Source organism: Astatotilapia calliptera, chromosome 9, assembly GCF_964374335.1.
Source record: "Astatotilapia calliptera chromosome 9, fAstCal68.1, whole genome shotgun sequence".
Lineage (NCBI taxonomy): Eukaryota > Metazoa > Chordata > Actinopteri > Cichliformes > Cichlidae > Astatotilapia > Astatotilapia calliptera.
Genome location: NC_137430.1, coordinates 25792154 through 25813969, shown reverse-complemented (window position 1 = coordinate 25813969; position 21816 = coordinate 25792154). Strand labels below are relative to the sequence as shown.

The window sequence follows — 21816 nt, the reverse complement described above, 5'->3', positions numbered from 1 at the left end:
GTATTTACAGCCCTCCTGATCTCCTTGTTGTTTGTTAGTTTGTTGAGTTTATCCACCACCTTCCTTGCCTGTCTGTGTGTCCTCTGTCAGTTTTCTTGTGCCTGGACAAATTGCCTGAATTTGGATTTTTTTCCCTGACACCTGGCCTTGTTTGGAATTCTGTTTGGATAATCCTGCTTGTGCACACCAGCGCCTTTTGTTCATTCGTTCATGTAATTCTGTCAAAACGTTTACCTGCCTCCCTTTATCCTGCATCTTTTGGCTCTATCTTATGAATGGAACTCCAGAGCATAACAATTTCTGAATGCATGTTTTAATTTTCCTTTGCCATAAATTTGCTCCTTTAGTCTAATTTGCAAGTCACTAAAAATTTAATTGATTGCCAAACAAAGTAATCCATCCATGACACTAATAGGCTAATTACCTATCCAGTGACTCCAATATAGATGCACACATACTACCCTGGAGCATATAGTGACTGTCTAGTATGTGTATACATGCTCAGCAGTGCTTGACCCAAATCTTTCCTCACATTAACAGGATCTATATTTAGGCCTGAAGCCTTAAAGCTACTGAATGACCACAGTGTATGAATGTAGGAGACAGAGCCGAGTACCTTTCCTGCCTGGTCGTACGGTGGAGTCCAGCACGGGGCTAGCACTGCCGTTGGCGAGGTCAGGTCTGATTGTGCTTGCCTGTCCTCCATCCCTCTTCCCCTCCTTCTTTATCTCCTATAGAGAGAGGAGCACAGGTTAGAGAAATGTAGGTTACAGAGACATATACGATAAAAATAAGACCAGCCAGGATTTAATAAATGACAGTATTAAAGCATCTTTGTCTAAATGCCAGCTTTAAAAAAAAACATAATTACAGATTTTAACAGCCAAAAAAGAAAAAGCAATCCCATTTGTCAACAATAATTTTGCTTAATATGATGCAACCTAGTCTGGCTCAAGTAAAAACGCTTGTGATTCAGTGTAAATATCAAATTTATTATAGCTTTGTGTTTTTACGTATTCCAGACTGTCGCTTCACTCAAACGGAAAGACAAACAGCTTAAACAGACCGTGATGTCATGTACAGTCACTTGGGCATTTGCTAGGGATAAATTATGGGATGAAACATCGTCACGAGACATGATTTACCGCTGTGGTGCTCAACAGAAAAATGTGCTTGAATTATATTAGATTTTTGAACAAGTCTTAAAGTTTGGAAACAAAAAATACTGAACAAAAACACTCTCTTTTTTTTTTTACACACAACTTGTAGATGTTTCATGGTTTCTAGTTGCTAAGTTGTATTTATTGTTTATTGTTGACTTTCATTTGTTCACTAGTATTCTATGCGTTCACTGCCTCAGTCCTCCCCCCTCTTAAGTTCATTCACGTCTCTTCATTTCCTGGTTTTAGCTGTTATCTATTTCCTGGTTTACTTTAGTAGTTATTTGTCACTCGCCTCTTGCATTTAGTTTTACTTCCTCCTCTGTCCTGTTGCCCAAATTAGGTTCAGCTGCATACCGTTACTCTCCTGCACTCAAACCCTTGTGGATAAAGTGCTCTCTTCCCTTCAGTCTTTCTCACAGTGGCTGTGAATCCTCCCTGTGTGTCTCCCCATGTTTCCTCAGTGCTCTCTGGGATTTAATAAGTTGCCTTTTGGATATCTGTCTCTTTGCTTATGGACTTATGGCAACTGCTTACGGACACCTTGCCTTTTGTTAAATCTATCCACCTTCAGTGTATGCATTTTGGGTGCTATATCCTGCAATTTGTGGTACAAGGTTTGCAACTCTTCACTATTCTGCTTTGAACATTGAATGGTTAACGTAATGTACTGACAGATGCAGTGTCACAAGAAACTGGAATCTGCCTAAGTAAATAAAAGCCATTTAAATATAATACTATGACGCTTTTTCACTTTTTGCCTGTCACGTAGATGGCTCCATAGGCTGACACATTGAAATATTACCAGTTTCATACTAAGGTGAAGGAGACATCTTTCTTACTGTGGTAGCATCAAGAAGGGCAGACGGGCTTAAAGTTTGCCAGATCGAATATGTGGTGCGACCTGGTGACCCTGACTGTGTACCTGCACTTGCGCAGACACAAACAGAACACTACCCCCCCTCTTTCCCTGTGACTTTCACTCTCATAACAAATCACAAGACAGCACGCAAAACTAATCAGATAAGCCGAAGAGAGGCGAGCAGACCAATACGCCGACTGACAAAAAAATCAAGGAGACAAGGAGACGGCAAACGGGGAGATGCAGTAACCACAGCGATCCTGGGAAACTAGACGCAATGGTTCACATCTCCCCACCACATTCATCATGACACTGTTTCATAAGCTTTGGCCTGTGGCGAACGCAGCTCAGCGAAGCAGACGGGCCCGGGTACACTGACTCAGTCCAACCTCTCAGACACAATCTGGGTGTGCGTTGCCTGGTTTGGCGTGAAAGCCTTAATGAGCCTCTGAGATCCAAAAATATCAACATGAGAAGATGTTTCCTCGACAACAGCTGAAGCTTATCTGAGGCAAAAAAAGAGACATTTTTGAAATGAAATAGGATGGGGACTGAAAATGGTGGTGAAGATTTCTGTCTTGGTTTTCCAACTATAAAACACTATCTAGCACTCAGCAGAGAAAAGACTCTGGATCCCCATTGCTTAGAGGCCAATTAAAAAGTGGCGTGCGGCTTGTGTGCTTCTCTTTAAACAGGAAGTGGCTAATTAAAAAGTGAAGTACTGAACAAAAACTGTTCTCCAGACAGCAAAAGTTAAATATATATATGCATTTATATTTATAGGAACTCAAGGTGTTTAAATAAAGTTTTTTTCCATATCAAATATTCACAAAAATTTAAATTTTTCATGCCTGTAACTTTAATAACTTTTAGTTATTAAACTGAACCTCTTCACTGTGTGCTATTTTGAATTCTTGATTATCAACTAATATCACGTCCTTCTGTGTTGTACAAACCATCCAAGGAGTTTGTGCTTCAGTGAGGCACCCCTGTAGTTTGAGTACAGTTCAGCTGATACGTTAGCACAGCCATCTTTCATCTACGTAACTTTAAAGCTTCAAAATGTCAAGTCCAAAACTAGTGGGTAGCATCATGGTGGCTAGATCCATCTTTTATACTGTCTATGGTAAGTGCACTGTCAGCTCAACATATTCCTTGAACGTCCATCGACTTGTTTCATATTATCCTTTTATAAATAAGACATTCAACTCAGGAGCAGCTGTTAAACCTCAGACTTCCTGCTCTGCTGTCTGTTTCTTATTCAGCTGAACTACAGAGCGAGCACAGCTTTATAATAATGCCCTCTGATGGCAGAGAAGAAATGTTCAAAGACATCTTAAATATTTTCTTTCCCTGTGTTTCTTAAATCTTTCTTTCATTTTGCTTTTTCACTTAACTTATCTTTTGTACTTTCTCTTTTCCTAAGCACTTGCAAATGTTCTTCGTGGTACAATACACAACCAATGCACATGTTACAGCATTAGAGTGGTTATTTTTTTTCCCATTTGTCATAGATCATAGTCAAAACAAAACACTAAAACACACAAGTGTCTTAAACCTGCTTTCTGAAAACCACCAGGTGACGATGGGAAAACGCCTTTTTGTTTTGACCTCTGTAAACACTTTCCTGCTGAATTTACAGTCTCGATCACTCATTTTTGGCCATAAATGGATGTGGAATAATTATTGTCATTAAAAATTCTCCTTGGCTAAAAGCAAGTTCGTATGTGGTCTCACAGCATCCCTCACTTTTTTGGGGAAATGAAAACACTAATCAAAAAGGGACTTCTAAAACCAATCACTGACATCACACTACCTCCATCCATCTTTTACTGTATATGTAATTTAATCATGTGACTACCAACATGTGATACAAGATGTCTCCACTAAGTGCATTATTGTCTGGTGACAAGCAGAAGTGTTTTGTTTTTCCCCAAGTTTCCCCAAGTGCTTGCAAAGGGGGTTATTTGACTATTGTGGGGTTTTCTCTGTATTATTGTTGGGTCTTTACCTTATAATATAAAGTGCCTTGAGGTGGCTGCTGTTGTGATTTTAGTACTATATAAGTAAAAGTGAACTAAATATAGTGCTTTAAACATTTAACCCTTTTGTGATACAATAAATATGGAAAAATGTAGTTCTGAACTTATTTCAGCCCTGCGCTTGCCTTGTTTTTTGATGCCCATCTCAGGGTATTGAATTTTCTGTTAAGTTCAACAGCAAACAAATGAGACAGCAGTTCCATGTAGATAAAATATAAATGGATAGATGGAATTATTGTAGTGGTTTATAGTAAACAGTAAAAGATGAATGTAACGCCAGTCCGTGTATATGGAGAAGACATAGTGTGGCTGTCTTCTAATGACAATTTAATGACCAAATTACTTGTTAATCAATCATCGATAGATCAATATTTCTTGGTCTGTCCGCCTGAACCTTTTCATCAACATCAGTTTTTGCTGTCATACTCCAACCAAATTTGACCTTGGAGATAACGCTGTGGTTTCCTGGGTAAATTCTTATCAGAGCTTAATTTGGATAATCTATGCAATATAAAAATAAGAAAAAGTTTCCTCATTGCACAAGAGCCATAGAAACTGAATGAAATGGCAGCAGTTAAAATCATTTGACTTTATCATAACGGAGAAAGCACCGTGTTATTTATATGCAATGATATTCTATCGTAGATTCAGTTGTTAACATTGCATAATTTGTCAAATCACTCAGCTTAGCCCTGCAAATGGAGCTTTAATTCCATGTGAAGTAGATGTATTTGGATAGAAACAGAAAAGTAGAATTCCTGGCTTCATCAGCTGTGATCATTCAGTCATGATCGCACCTAGCCTAACGTCAGCCACTGAGCTAGCAAACCTAGTTAGCAACAACGTTTGAAGTGAAATAAGAGAGTTATGGTGGCTCACTACCAAATTAAAGACACTGGAATAAAAAAAAGTTTGTCACAGCCAACACATTGCCATTTGTTAAGTAGGCTAATGCAGTGTTAATGTAGACCCACTTAAAAAGATATTGATTCTGCGGGCAGGCGCTGCAGCCTCCTCCTCTGATTTTAAAGATTATGTGTCCTGCAGGGAAAAAAACCCTCACGCATATTCATTCAGAAACATGCGTACACAGACACGAGTGCCCATAGACTGACTGGTGAAAATAAAACACTTAGGCTGGAGACACTGCATAAGCCAACCTACGCAAAAACCCACAGCAGGCATTCTTTAGCCTAGAGCTTCTATTTGGTATATATGTGAAAGGAGAGAGAGCAGCTTCTAGCAGCTACTAGCAGCTTCATGAAATGCTATAAAGGGATTAAACAAAAATAGAAAATGTCTTTTTTTTTTAATTCAGGGTCATTGTTTAGATAATCATTATGTTTGGAGATGGAAATCCTGGAAAAAGCTAACTCTCCTGTTTGTCTTTTTTTATGACTCCATTCATGCGCGACTGCAATTTTGTCCTGGGGGATATGGAGGTAACCCAGAGAAAAAGGAAATCCATCTGAAAAGAGGAAGAGAGCGTGATTCATCATATCTGAACAGGAAACACCTGCACAATGTACACTACTGTGTTTGCGTGTGTTAGTTGGTAATGTTTAAAAGCCTTACGGCAGCTATGTGTTTTACCCTGAAGTGCTTGAATGCTCAACACTGCTGTGTGTGTCCCCTGTCACCAGACCTCTGACCTTGTCTCTTCACAGATAATACAAAACAATGCACTGAAGCACCCGCTGCTTAGTGGGTGTTCAGAACAGTCTGATGTACAGAGGAGGGAGGAATGGGGAAACAGAGCTAGTGCTTGTAAAATTATTGTGAAATGAGAAGCAGAAGAGTGGTGCAAAATTATATTTTCCCTTGCTTTATACACTCTGTCCTTATTTCACAACTCTGTCCAGGGGTCAGAATGAAATAGTCACTTCAGAAATATCTGAAACCCCCTTAAGCTTAAGAACACTTTATTGTGCTAAGGATAAAAGTCAAGCGCCTACAATTAGTCCAAAAATGCAGCAGCACGCCTCTTAACCGGCACTAGAAGGCATGAGCACATCACCCCTATCCTCGCTAACTTACACTGGCTGTCCGTCAAATATCGCATTGATTTCAAAATCCTTCTGCTCACTTTTAAAATTCTAAATAACCTGGCCCCTAGCTACCTAACTGATCTCCTTGATCTGTACAACACAAAGAGAGCACTAAAATCCTCCAGCCAGCTGCTCCTAATGCAACCAAGGTCTTGTTTAAAAACCAGAGGTGACTATGCTTTTGCCATTGCCGCTCCTAGACTCTGGAATAATCACACAGTTGATATCCGTACATCGGAATCAAATCTATCGTTCAAATCACGCTTAAAAACACACCTGTTCAACTTAGCTTTTGAAGCAAAGAAGTTTGACTTTCATTCGGCCTGCACTACACCATGTAAGGTCATTTTAATTGTAACTGTACTATTTGTTCCTTGTTCTGCCCCCATTGCGGTTTTATTGTGAAGCACTTTGATGTACGCTAGTCTTTTAAATGTGCTATAGAAATAAATTTTGACTTGACTTGAAGCATGCCACCTTAGCTGTTGGACAGATGGCCTCACATTTGACTATATAGAAGATAAAGAAGAGTTCATGGTCGACTCAATGACTCGAGGGTTTGCATATCCTGTACCCATCCACCACTGTGCTTGACAGCTGGTCAAACACACTGAACATTAATCTGACCCCAAGGTCTGACCTTCGGGTGACACTTCTGCGATGTTCACCCCTGGTAGCATTGTGTTAACACACACTTGAGTTCTCCATAGGTGGTCACCTAGTTGATGATCACTTATTCAAATGCATTTGAACAGCAGCACATGGCTTTTAATTCCTATCGAAGCAATAAGGATGTTCTTAGTGTTTCACAGGAGGGTATTTTCATGTTTTTTTGTAACTAAGCAGTAGAGTAATTAGTAATCATGTCATACAATGCTTAAACACATGCAACGTTCATTTTATTAATAAAAGTCTGGGCGTTAATGTCTTCTCTGTCTAAAGTAAATGCTGGAAAGACAAACATTCACTTTCACTCCCAAAGCCTTTCATGTCAGATCAGAGCATGTGATACTGATTTTCAATATGTGCCTGTCCAATGAACAGAGGTCACACGGCTACAGCATTTCCCATAAACAGGATGTCCTCCACCTCTGCTAAGAGTCTGTGAGGATGTTGATGATGAGGATATCAACGACTTGTTTTCTTGGAGGGAAAAGGCTGCAGCAAAAAGAAGATAAATCTAAAAAGAAAATGCAACTGAGTCATTATTATTAATATCATCTAAAGAATTCAACTCCATTAACAAGTTTCAGAATATAGAGTGTGTTAGCCTGAGCCGAGCCAGACAAAAACATCCAAAGCTGAAAAACGCAAAAATCAGGATTACAGTGAGTTATCTTTCCCGGTTGTTGTCAGCCGCAATGACGCGTGCATACAATTACTTCCTGTCACCGCTCTTAAACCTGTGTGTCCACATCCTCCACTTCCTTACACACAGATCTTCACATACACACACATTCCTCCACATGGCAAAGCTTAGAGTCACTTATTCCCATAACTGCAGTCTTGTGACAGACCAGTTTGGTATTACTGGATTACTCACAGCCTCACTCTGTCACACTCTCTCAAACACACACACACAACATCCACGCGAAGCCTCTGGAGGCCCATTGTCCGGCTCTCTGACAGTGAATGCGAGCGCTGACGTTCAGTCAGCACAAATGAAGCCTGACTGCACAGAGAACAGCCTGACAATAGATGCACTTCTTTGCTGAGTCCTGTTACCCTTGGTTTGTAGCACTTTTCTACTTCCTCTCATGAGACTGTGAGCAAGGTACTTCCTTCTTATTGTCACCACACACTGACTATTTTACACACCAGAAACTTTTTGTGAGAATTTCCTCATTCCTGAATCATATACCTACAACTGTGTTCGATCTATTCCGATCACCGAGCCAACAAACTCAAAGTAGAAGACCTCGGAGCAGAAGCTGGCTCGCAGGCACATTTTCCACCACAGAAAAAGCAGATGACGCTAGTCTTTTAAAAGTTTTCTGACAAATATTTGTTGTTCCAGACAGTGAGAATGTCCAAAGCAATATCTTCAGCTGCCTCGTTTCATCCGAGCAGTGGTTGCAAAACAGAAAGATTTACCATCATAAATGAAAACCTGACATTCACATTTTTGAGATACTTGAATTTATTTGATTTGTTGCGCCAGGGGAACTTTGTGATCGCCAATAAACTTTCTCACTTTCAACCTGGTGAGGTCTGAAGATATTTGTAACCGTGAAACCTGACCTCTGTGGCCACGCTACACTGAATCATACGCATAGCTTGCCATTTTGCTTTCAACTACCCTCTCAGACCCCATTGTGGTTGTTGGGTAGACCTGGAAGCTCTGCTGCTAGTGGCTGAGCTGTGTCTAACATATCAGCTGCCTGTCATCAATCAGACAATAAGAGAACAGAATAACATCAGTAACTTTTTAAACTATTTTTAAATAACTTTTACAATAAAAGTCTAATTCATTCGTTAACTAATCATTTTAACTCCCAATAACAGTAAACAACTAAACAGTTTTACTGTTACTTTGTTTTAAATGGGCGATTGTGGCTCAAGAGTGGCAGTTCGTCTTGTAATCGGAAGGTTGCCGGTTCAAGCCCCGGCTCGGACAGTCTCGGTCATTGTGTCCTTGGGCAAGACACTTCACCCGTTGCCTACTGGTGGTGGTCAGAGGGCCCGGTGGTGCCAGTGTCTGGCAGCCTCGCCTCTGTCAGTGCGCCCCAGGGTGGCTGTGGCTACAATGTAGCTTACCATCACCAGTGTGTGAATGGGTGAATGACTGAACGTGTAAAGCGCTTTGGGGCCCTTAGGGACCAAGTAAAGCTCTATACAAATACAGGCCATTTACCATTTAAATCCATTTCTCAGTACATCACTTCAATCCCCAACTCCAGTTAATTAGTTTTAATCAATGGGGGGAGATTGGTAATTGTAAACCAAACACAAAGAAACTCTCTTTAAATTTACTATTACCAGAAAACACTGCATGCACAACATTGTTATCACTGCCACCATGCTACGACTGACTGAAGAAGACTAAAGTGTGTTGGATGCTGGCATGATTGCCCATCAGAGCACATTCCCAGACCCAAACATTCCTACACTGCCTACACACACACTGCCAGAGTAGCACAGTCATTCCCTGGCCAGAATTTAATCCTAATATGCCTCCTACTGAATACACCTGGGACATGCTGGTTCATCTGAGGCAGTAACAACTAATGACCACTGCACATCTGCAAGCTGGAGGGATTCAAGGAATGGAGAGAATTTCCTAACAACAGATCCAGATTTGTGCAATCCAAGCGGAGAAGCTAGAGGAGGCCATATATCATCGTGAACATCTTGAGAGAAATCCTACAAACCAGAGTGGATGATGACTTTTAGGCCATTCAAATTTCTCCAAACACTGAGTGAAGCCAACGCTTATTGAGGCTACTTGAGCTCAGAGGCAAATATCACAAGACTGAAATGTGTGTTTGTAAACACCTGAATGGAAGTGAATATATTAGATGAAGATGAATGAAGAAATGATATAGATTCAAAGTGTCAGCTGCAAGAGATCTTGATTTATGTTACTTTATTACTTCCTCTGCTTTTCTGATTGCATTGTCTGTTGCAGATAACAACGCAATCTGTGAAGTAACACTTTGGGATTACAGAACAGTTGCAAAAGTTTACTGGTTTAATCCAAACAACAGACACTCCCTGCATGCTATTTTTTGACATTCAGTCTGGGGATGAATTACATTTATTTCACTGCTTCCGCTTCAGTGGTGAGAATGAGTGTTAGCTGAATGGTTTGATGGTGAGCATGAAAAATGATGTGACTCATACGCTAAGCAGATCTGCACTCCACCGCCATCCCGAAAATCCTTTGTTGAGACATTTTCTGCTGGCTTTCCTGTTCATTTGTCATCACTCAGTATTTTGTATGTGAAACCAATATTATCGTTTTCTAAATATAAGGTAGAAGCAAATTCTAACCACACGCTCCATCTTATTTCTTAGCTTGACCTAACCTTATGTCTAATTTTAGATTACTTCACTTTACAAAGAGTATAATGTTGCAGAAATGTCGAGTGTGTGTTCAGCTGCCCAAAAATAGCAACACAAACAAACACCCAAAACCCGCCACAGCTACATGTCTGCTCCGCTGCTATTGGTGGAGGGTCTCATGTGGGTTTCCAAAGTCTTTCAGGATGAGGGAAGAAGACATCTAGGTGGCGGGGACTGTTTGCAGTTACTCACCCTGACAAAGTTATCGGGGAACAGCCCCCTGCGTCCACCCAGCTCGCCCTCCCACCATCCTCCTTCATCTCGCCGTATGTTCACGATGATGTCACCCGCCGTCAGGCTCAACTCATCGTCCTGCTGAGCCTCATAATCAAACTCCACCACGGCTTCCACTGTGTGCAGAGGGCAAAAGAGAGAGTTGAAGATCAAATCACACTGCAGAGACACCACACTGTTCTATAATTTGTCTCTGCTCCAGTCATTTCGATGATTATCAAGGTTTTCTTTATTAATTGAAATTGAAAGCAGAACACAAATCTTTGAATTTGACTCCAAAACACTTGTTCATTCCCTGGGAGGGGAAAAAAGGGACTCGCCAATTAAAGGTGTCCTGTAGCATTTAGTTGTTAACAAACCAAAGCGTGTGTGTGTGTGCTTCTGAAACACCGAATGCAAATCGAGCTGCTTTTGCATTTTAAAAACCTGCATTGTTTATCCCCTTTATCATCCTTTCCTTTGCCAGTCGCTGCTTTTCTGCCGACACAAACTGTTTGTGCGGGCCACCTGTCCTCGCCACAAATACCTCACAAACAAACAAAATTTATTCAGGAAATGTCGAACACATCTGTCACTATCTTCTCACTGTCAGGAACATAAAAGCCGGAATAAAAAATATAAAGCGCTCTCACTCACACATTGCATGTACGTGGCTTACCACATAGCGACACCACAAACTGAAAACGCAGCAGTATTTCTCGGTAAATACATTTTACAGAAAGTGCAGAAAACGTTGCATATTCAGTTTTTACATATGCTGAAATAGCTTTTCGCAAATACGCCACATTTAAGCATTTTAAATTACACTTTTGGCTAATTTTAACCTATCTGGACGTAGCTTTCCACTCTCCTTCTTTGGATAGGTCTTGGACAGGAATTGGATAGAAAGAGTGATTTTACACATAGAAATTACTATAAGAGACAGCTTGTGGCCTAAAATAATGTTGAAACAGTAAAAATCAGTGGCCACTATAACCAAAAATCACTGGTCTGCACATGAGAAGCTAAGACGAATGGAAACCAAGATGCAAACATGAAAAACATCTTACAAGACAAAAGTTTGGTGTTTTGCTTCACAAGATCTTGTTAAATCTCCTAAATAAAATAATTTCAAATCACGATATCTTGTTTCCTGCGACTCCTTCAGCACGCATACACCAGAAGGAGAGCAATCTACAGCTTCACACTCACAAACAAACCCCCACACAGATGAATATGTAGCCTGATTAGGTCTAGTGCCCCAAAATAGATATCCCCATTGCAATCAGGACACTGGCTGTTCAAGGCAGCTAATATCTGTTTTTATGTCTATACTCACTAAATGTTTAAAATGAGTCATGTAAAAATGACCGAAAGCTGAGACTACTTATTTCCCAAAAGAAGTGGAGAGTAAAAAGTCAGCATGACCCATCCAGCCACAATAGCCAAAAGTGAGGCGAAAAAAAAAACACGCACACACTTTAAGTTAGTGTTCTTCGCTTTTTTTAGACCTTTACTTTGGCTTGCAAGTTCTTCCTTGTGGGTATAAAAATGGTCAAAAAGTTCCCGCACAGTTCTGCTCGGTGTCCTGTAAACACTTCAGATGAACCCTCCTGCAGATGACTCAAAAGTAACTCGAAGACAGTAATTATTCCCTTTGAGTCAGTGGGGGTGTTTTAATTTGAGCAAGAGGGAAGTGGAGAAAAAAAATTCCTGCAGCCTCTAACAAAATTGTGTCCTACCAAACCTCTTGTGCTAATTGGACAAAATCTAAAAGTAAGTAAGTAAAACTTCCCTATATGGCACAGTGCTTCACAATAAAACACAAAAAATTAAAATATAACATATCAAAACAATGTAAAGCAACGGCATATAAGATAAAATAAACACGAAACCTAAGATCCTTCAGATTTTAAGATCGGAGCTTCCTGTCAGCTTTAGAGTTCCTTTTAAACCTACTGCTTTAACCTTTAAAGCTTTGAATGGTGAGGACCTCAGTATATCTCAGAGCTTTTATTGGTCTACTCTTCCAGCTGATCCCTTTAGTCTTCGGAGCAGAGGTTACTGCTGGTGCATCGTACTCATTTTAAAACAAACACAGAGATTGGGCCTTTGGGGCCGTAGCTCCAAACTGTACTACAAATTATTCTCATCTCTTTGTTTCATTGATTCAGATAAGTTATTAAAAGCTGATTTTAAAAAATTATTGGTTTTATTGTTTGTTTTTTTCTCTTGGTGTCCATCAAAAGTGCTTTACAAGTAAGCTTTACTTTACTCACTTAATGTGCTAATTAGACAAAAACTATATAAACTATATATTACCCAGTTCTGGAAACTAATATGTATCACAGCTGTTTGGTCCACTGCCCACCTTACACAGTTTCCAAAGGTAAAGTTGATACAACACAGGAAGTTCTACCACTCAACAGATTTAAACATGACTGAATCTTATAAGCTACATAACCTTGATGACTCGTATACTTCAGTGCCATACTGTTACATCCTTGTAATGTATATCCACTGAAGGGTTTTGTTTGAGGTTTTTGAGGCTTTTTGTTCTCACCACCCCATTAAAGAAATCTTGAAAAAAAAAACACACCTGTGCTGTGCACTGACAGGAAGCACTCAGATGTCAAGATATAAATAAGTCGAAATGCACGGCATACTGATGACTGTAATATGGCAAAATATCTTTTACCCAATTCTCTGAGATCGTTAACTTTGAAACAGTAACATAAAAACATATAACACACACACTATGTTAGTTTCCTCAAAGCATCTAACACACTACCTCACACTTTCACACACTCAGAAGCATCTTGTGACTGCCTGTGCAGCTGTTAATACTTGTAAAAAATGCACTTATGTGTCATATCACATTTTGCTTATTAAGGCCAGCTCTCTACACACACTTACCCACACACGCACCGGCTGCTGAGGCCTAAACCGTGTAGGCAGCAAACTGAGGGGATGCAATAGGGGAGTTTCAGGGGTTCGGTAACCATGGGAACAAGAGTATAAGGGGGTTGCTATGACTCAGAAGGACTGCACCCCCCCAACACCCTCTTTCACACACACACACACACATATATATATATAGCATTAAATGCATAAAAGGTTTACACCAGACCAACTAAGACACTTCTTTTGCCGAGTGGAAGGTCAGGGTGTGACTGAGAGGAAGGAGGAAGGCATCCACGAGACACAACAGACGACTGTAGTCCAAGTTGGTCTGCTGCTCAGATGGGGGGATATGATTCTGGCTTGAGGTAGCTCTACAGATTAGTCGCAGCTGAGACAGCGACGTGGACGTGTTTTTCTTTTACTAATCTCAGCTGTAATGTTTGTGGGGAAGTGGCAGGTTGTTCAGTAAGGAGAAGTGCGCTCTGTGAGTTGATAGCTCATGGCAGTTGTCTTGCAAACTGCATTACAGTAGAACTGAGTGGCAGAACAGGGCAAGGCACTGCAGTACACCCACCAAGCCCCGCTGAAGAGGGCGACAGCTTGTGGCTCTGCACATCACCGAGTGCAAAGATGGGTGCAAGTTAAAAGTGACACAACGTTAACGCCAAATGGGCTCCGAGGAAGAGCCGTCACATGTGAAGCTATGCAGAAAGAGCAGAGTCCTCCAGTGGAGATATGAGCTTACAAAGCAAACAGCCTGGATTGATTATCTGTGGCACACAGAAAACTGCACGACAGCAGCTGAGGTGCAAAGGAGATCACTCAGTCCCGCGTACAGGGCTTAACTCAGTTAAGTCCAATTCAGGCAACTGTATACCTGCACACTGACATCCCTGCGTACACACAGAGCTAGAGGAAGTTATCTGCTGGGATTTGAGTCCCCACCGTGTTGAAAGGGAAACAACTTTAACTTGATAAAATTAAATACGTACGCATATTATTGAAGGGTGGAAACACTCCATAATTGAGCAATCTGAGGGCGACATTTGGAATAACAAAAAAAATCTGAATGTAATGCAGTACAAAAAAGCCTTGATGTAGCAGCAAAGGAAGCAGATTCAAGTTCAAGATTTCCTTAATGATCTTTACACAAAGATAGATTGTATAAGACACTTTTGATTTGCTACACACAGATGAAAATAAAGATAACTGAATTATTAATTAAGTTGTTTTAAAAAAAAAAAAGACTATTTCCGTATTGAAGTGTGGGAGGTGAATTCAGCAGTCTCAAAGCACGGGGATAGAAACCGCTCCGAAGTCTGGTGTTTCGGCAGCGGATACTTGTGTTTCACTTGCCAGATGGCGGCAGGGTAAACAGGCTGTGGCTGTGGATGTGGCGGGTTTTGTCTTCGGCTCCCTTTGTCTTGTTTATACAAAAGCTGAGTGCTTAACGATACATTAATTATCCCACTCCTCACTCCTTAAACATTATCCATTTATAATCCCCCTCTTCTGTGTGTTTGTGTGTGTGGTTTGCCTTCTTTCCTTCTTTTTTTACTACAGGTCTTTGTGTGGTTGTGTCTTGATTACGGTCCACTGTTACGGCCTACCTCGTGATCCCATGTTCGGCTCTTGTCTTTTATTTTTTTAGCACATTAAAAAGAAAGGGGGAAGAAGATATTTTTCTCACGTACACAAACTTACACACACACACACACACACACACATACCAATCAGAGAGAAGTGCCTTACCCACCATCCTTTTACTCCCTTTTTCTGTCTTTTATTTCATCTTTTTTTATCTTTGGCTATGCCTTTTTGTTTTGTTCATACAATTTCACCATTTTTCTTGCATATGCAAGCAAAATGGTGAAATTGTTTGTTGTTTTGTTGAGGAACTTCAGGGTCTGAACTAGCTTAAGTCCTGATCACCAATTAGCCCAGTCGGAACTTGTAGAGGTTATCCTGAACTGGGCCTGTTGACGGACTCGGACAGGAAACAGTGAAAAAGGAAAGAGAGATGAGGTAAGAAGGCGTAATAGGGAAATTCACTAAATTAAATATATTGTTCCAGTTGTCACTCACAGTCTAATAATGTTTATTCCTTATTATTGTGCAAACTCTATTAAGAAACCCATCAAAAAACCACACTGCTACTCTGGATCACACAGTCCTTCAGTACCACAAACACATTCTTTATGCACCGCCCTCTGTGCTAAATCCGTGGCACTAAAAGGACCCAGCAAAGCTACTGTTTATTCCCATTAGAGTAACACATCATTGGTTTGGGTATTTAGATATGTAAACACCAAAACACCAAAACCAAAAGAATACAGGCAGCTGCAGGGGGTATTTTAGTTAAAGAGCCCATTAGGAGTCGCCTTGTTTGACCTCTGGATGGCATGCTGAGATGTGAGGAGGATTGAGATAGCAAGGACATGTTTCAAATGTCGGCAATGACTTGTAAAGATAACATATTAAGATAAAAATTCCTTGGTAATACCACACGCACAAAGATTACACCTAACTTTGTTAGATTTTTTTGCTTGTGTTGGTGCAGCTATACAATTTGGGAATTATAATGCACGTGTATGTTTTTCTAAAGATGAATTTGATATGTCTCAAAAGCAGGAAGTCAGAATATGAACTTGAATCATTGTTTCAAAAAATAGGGCTTTATCTAGATTTCCTTTGTCACTTTTCTAGAAACAATACATGTTTTTTGCTTGACTGGGAAAAGAAAACTAATGAGCCATGAGGGCAATGAAGGGAGCTCGTCTGATGGCCCATGAGAGCGATGATAAAAGATAACACTGCTGCTGTTTTTGCAGCAATGTGTTACATGGCGTTAAGTGGCACATGTTTATCAGTGACAACAACTGCAGTTCCTCTAATAGCCACTTGAGACCAGTTTGTAAATACCCATAGACTTCCACATTAAGAGTGTTAAAAAGCACATTTAGAGAAATACTTTTGGACTGGATTGGTTATTTCCCACTACAAGAACTACTTTTTTTTATCTCACCCATTAAAGTATTAGCTGCATGGTAGCTCTGCGTGACAGCTAGCTTTCTACCTGACAACTAGGCATCTACTACAAGTCACTTCTCCTAATATGAATTGCAGAACTGGACTTCTCAGCGATGAGGTCTGCATTCCAGTTTTTTCAATAAGAGAAATACTAACATGCTACCTCTGTAGAGAGTATATAGTTACATCTTACTAAATAAGATGCCAGCATTACCTAAACCTTAGAACTGCACTCTCGAATACAAAAATGTGACACAGCAACTGAAAAGCTAGCCAAAGATGTAGCCCTCCACACAAAGCAGTCAGACAATGACACACAAGAACCACTGCTTTTTCCAAAAATTTCCAATGTCTGTCTCTGAAAACAGCGCTGAGCATAAACTGCAAATAAACAGAACATATGTTTCTTATCCAGATAACCTGTCAGCTATAAGGGGAAAACACACAGCGAGCATCACTTTAGCCTGTGGCGATAATGCAGTGCAGTTTTTATCAGAGGTTAATCATTTACAAACACCCAACAAGTGACTATTTATCTGTCTGCATCTTAGTGAAACCACCATAATTCAACAGACAGTAGCGACCATATCGACAATAGCGGCAAGAAACCGAGACTTCTGAAGGGCTATCTTTTATATACAGTCTATCTTTTAGTCATAAATCACCATGCAAGTGCAGACCATGAGGCTTAGTTGGGTATCTGTCATTGTTCACTGTGCCATGAAATGCAATAAAACTCTTGATGAGAAACAGTGAAAATTACAGTTAATTTAGGCGATTCTGGTTACAGGAAGTCTATTTTTGACAGCTTAACAATTAATGCTCCTGCAGCCTTTAGACATCAGCTGCAGATATCAGACAAAATCATAATTACGTTTAAGTATTCTCTTCCTCTTCCTAACTGCACGTTTTCGTTGCATGAGTGACAGTAACCGAAGTTTCAAACGATTTTGAGATGTTTTAAAGAAGAAATGATTAATCGACTGTGGTAGTCTGTCTGTTCTATACTCATGCAGTTGGTAATACGTTGTCAGTACAGAGCAAAAGGAGACTGACAAAAAGCCTTGAGAAGACAAGAGTGAATATTTGAAAGCCTGCAGACAAAATAAAACTCCCACTCAAGCGGTCAAGAAATACACCCTCGCACAAGAAGCGAGATGGGCCCGCAGCATACCCCGAAAAGCTGAAGACAGTTTAGATAAGAGGAAGCAACACATGCAGACACAGTGAACTTTGCAAAGCTGTGTAGCCACTTCACTGGTTAATAGCGGACTTGTGTTTAGTTGTGGGTGAGTTTCAGTGCTGCTGTGGCTGATGATGTCAAGAGCAGCTGTGTGTTGCTCTCTGTAAAACATTCACTCTGGACCGGAGCCCACTGGGAGTCAAAGCCACCCACTCCAACTGTGGATCAGATCACAGGCTTCAGCAAATTCCCCCACATTAAAGAGAAATTCCAGCCGCTTTTCCGCTCATCGTTCTGCTGTCGAGCGCATCTTGTGATAAAAATCTATTAATCTCACCCCCAGCTCGAGCTGCCCCTTTCTCAGCGCTCTCATTTCCCAGAACTCCCAGTGATAACCCCCAAGTGCATTCCTCTTGGGGTTTTAGCGTAGGTGAGCAATGCTGGCAACAAAAGCAGGAAGAGAGAGAAAGCTTTTCAGTTTCAGACGACAAAAGTGAAACAGCTCTTGGCCAAACAGTATCATAATGGCAGTAGTGAAACTTGCATATATTAACACATTGCGTGTCTTTGTGTTTAATGGTTGAATGCACAAAATGTAAAGACTTTAAAAAAAAGAAGAAAGAAAGCCTTTTTATTACTACACTTTTGAGCCTCTGAAGGTTAAAGAGAAGAATGTCTGACACTTTTTATTTTTTCCCTGATAACTGAAGCATTACACAAAGCTGCAATCCACTGTAAGCCTGATGTCTGGGCCTTCATTTTGTACGATGTGTGCAGGAACACGCAAACAAGTAAGCACGCAAGCTTTCTCAAACTATAAGGCCACTGCAGAATGGGGGTGTAGATGCCCAGAGAAAAATATGAAGTGAAACTACGAATGTAAATAAACGCAGTTAAATATACAAATACTTGTTTACTGATGCTGAAACGTTATAAAAATTGTAGGTTTTTATGTTTACCTAACTAAGAGATGACATACTCTGAGTTTAAGCTGCTCAATCCAAGGGTGATTAGATGTTTGTCAAATTAAACATCACTAATGAGTTCATTACGAATTCAAGTGCTTAAGTTAAAAATACTTACGATGTTTAGAGTCCCTTGGCACACAGTGTCACTTAGGAACTACACCCAGTGGCCTGAGCTACAAAATGTACAAGAGGCGAGCTATCTAAAGTTATCATAACTCAGGATTTTCAGTTGACTGCACTATATATACATAAACTTGATATCCTTGGTTGCTCAGCTAACTATCTTTTTAACCAGAAAACATTTGCAAAATGCTACATTTCAGGTGGTCACAGAGAGTTAGGTTTCGGTCTAATTGAATCATTCTAGCACTTCTTCAATAAAGGCTGTTATTGATATGTTAATCATCAAAAACCATAGTTGGCACTCAGGTTGTACATTCAGAGGTGTTTCTCATATTTGACCACCCTGGTGTTTGTTCAAAGTAAATGTAAAACCTGGACACAATACTCCAGGTGTAGTTCAGGACAATAGCTTGGAGTTGAGTAATTAACCAATTAACTTAATAATAATTCTTAACCTGTAAACGTGCAGCAAATCGATGCCGATCCATCTTCAGTTAAGGGCGAGGTTAGGTTCATACCCTTTTTTTATTAAAGCTTTGAAAAAAAAACACTGTCTAGTTTCTGAGAATATGCTTTTTTCTCTTAACACATGGCTAAATCAAAAACCAACCATGGATGAAGGGCTACAATACTGTATAAAAATTACCAGCACAGTGTCTTCTTCCAGAGAAAAGAAGCCTACTCCAACCCACCTTAAATGCTACTTAATTGGCATGTATGTTTGAACAATTAAAAGTGATTTAATGACAGCTATAAGGTCAAACATGTCCTGGCTGATTAAAAATTATTTAATTTAACTTGAGTGGATTAACAACAACAACAGATTGGTTTGTTATATATTTAACCAATAAGGCTTACTGGGTTTAAAAAAAGCTCATTTGCACTGTAAAAGGTCATATCCGTCTGCTCTTTTACTGTCTTTTTCTCTTTTAAGCAGCAGTTTGTGTGAATGAGTCATCCTGTAACCTATAAAAAGAATGAACTAAGAGACTGTGCACCGTGTTAGTGGTGAATTCTTAACCTGTAAACATTTCCCCTACACCATATTTATGATCTGTTTAAAAGCCGAACACCTTAACATAGTGACTACAGGGATTTGTGGGCCTCTGGGGTAATTTACTGCTTTCCCCAGTTGGCATTCCAGCATTGAAAGTTGTTTATAAGCGTGCTTCCCCTGAGGTCAGCCTTGTATTGTTTGTTTACGTGCCTGCAGAGAGAGACCTCCAATTTAAAAAAAAAAAAAAAAAAGTATTTAAAAGCAATAGGATGTAACTGGAAAATATCTGCAAAATATCTTAATTACTGCTCAGAATTGTAGAGAGTGCTGCTGATCTGTGAGTCAGCCGTTCAAATAATAAATATAAGGAATTCTTTTAGAGATTTTAAAAAAGAGGGGGGAAAGTAGCATGGAAACCAAAGTTGAACCTCCGAGTCTACATGACGCCTGTGAGACAATCCGCTCATTTGTACTTGTAATTGATTACTCGTCCGCGGACTCTGTGGGTAATTAATAGTCATGAATTGCGTGCAACAACGCAGTGCCGTGGGAAATAATGGCGATGATGAGAACGGTAAGGCCTGTTTCATCCACAGAGCTGGGGAGACATCGTGGGACACAATGGGCAGACAGACAGAGAGCGAATGTAAACGTGTCAACATCTGCAACTCATCAATGCTACCCGGCGCTGCTTTCCTAAAATCGCTCCCGTGCGGACGCGCTGCAACTCCCACGCGCGGGCTTTCTAATCGTGAATAAAGCCTGATGTGCGAGAGTACAACCCCGAGCCTGCGGTCGCCTTCGAAACAGCCCTGCTATGCATGGAGCGACGTCAGGGGAGGTGAGGTGGGGGGGAAGGAGAGAGGCTGAACCCTGCGCGCATCTGGACCGGAGGTTGATTCCTGTCCCCATCCAGATGCGCAGAGGCACTGGAGGCTATTCTGGGAATTTCTACAAAGAACAAGCTAATAAAAAGAGAGAGAGAGGAAAAAAGCGTCACCTTACCCATTTATGTGTCCCGGTGTGCTGGTAGTGCTCCTGCAGCCTGCTCGGTAACGGGGAAGGCGGTTGTTTCAGGTATAAAGGGGGTTTGCGCCGGACCGAGCCCCAGCCTCCTGCTCGTGCTACAGATCCGCTACAGCAGCGCTGCTGAAACGGGAGGAGCGTCACACGAAACCATATTCCTTCCTCTTTTTTTTCTTTTTTTTTCTTTTTATCTCCGGTGACACGGCAGAGGAGGCAGAGCGAGTGACCAGAGACGGAAAAGGAGCTGATGAACGAATCTCTCTCTCTCCCTCTCTCTCCCGCGTTGCCTTCAATTGCACCGTGTAAACTCTGACTTCCCCATTCGTATTTAGCCACAGCAGGAGGGTACGTTATGAACACGCTGTGACGCAATGTGTTGCACCACGCGTGATGTACTCGGAGCAGATGGCGCAGGGACAAATTCTGTGTTATGGGACAGGAAATCCCAACACCCAAAAAACGCGCTGTGCAGTGCAATGGAAAGTGTAACATGGGTTTGTTTTTTGTTTTTTTGCTTGTTTTTTGTTTTTTTGTTTTTTTTTGTTTTGACATCACATGTGACTACTTTTCAGTAAATATCAGAACGACGAATGGAAGTCAGGTAAGTTAAGAGAAGAACTGAGGTCTATGGAAGGATTCCCACATTTGATCAAGTTTATGTTAGAAACCTTTTAAAGCAGTTTCATCTCATACAGCCAGTTTGAATAAAAATCCTGTTTAAATACCTCAAATTTACGACATTCGCCTCATGGTAAAAAAAAATTAAAATAAACAAAACAAACAAACAGTTCTTGGTGCCAAGAGTGGCACAACCAGATTTAGGAGAAAATGACTTTTTCACATGGGACCAGGTAGGTCAGGACAGCCGTTTCCCGTTATATCAAAACTGAATCAACATTTACTCAGGTCATCTTTGTCTAATATTGAGATTCATTGGATCTGAAACAAAAACGCAAAAAAAAAACTTTCGAAATGCTGTCAATGCTTTTTCACATCATTGTGTGCACAGTGCGTGCAGGTGGATTTCTGACTGCCTCTATGTGTATTATATAGCTGAACACTCTAACTACTTTTACTGATAGGTTGTTGACTTTAGGAGGACACGAAGCGACCACTCACCGCTGAGCATCAACGGCTCCTCTGTGGAGATCGTTGACAGCACCAAATTCCTGGGCGTACACCTGGAGAAGGACCT

The 21816-nt window shown here is 40.6% G+C and overlaps 1 protein-coding gene across 4 annotated transcripts in view; it reads right to left on the bottom strand.

Annotated features, from left to right (window-relative positions):
* sh3kbp1 (SH3-domain kinase binding protein 1) overlaps positions 1–21582 on the bottom strand; it is a 47635-nt gene extending 26053 nt beyond the window's left edge. For 3 of the 4 annotated variants that reach the window (XM_080306122.1, XM_080306123.1, XM_080306124.1), the window contains exons 1-2: positions 20601–21582; positions 617–731 (exon numbers count right to left, since the gene is read on the bottom strand). In XM_080306122.1, the coding sequence (XP_080162248.1) occupies positions 617–731; positions 20601–21173 (688 nt within the window). In that variant the 5' untranslated portion in view covers positions 21174–21582. Of the gene's footprint in view, positions 1–616; positions 732–10369; positions 10528–20600 lie in introns of all 4 variants that reach the window. The other variant, XM_026180110.2, reaches the window with a different exon arrangement.
* Positions 21583–21816: the final 234 nt, after the last annotated feature.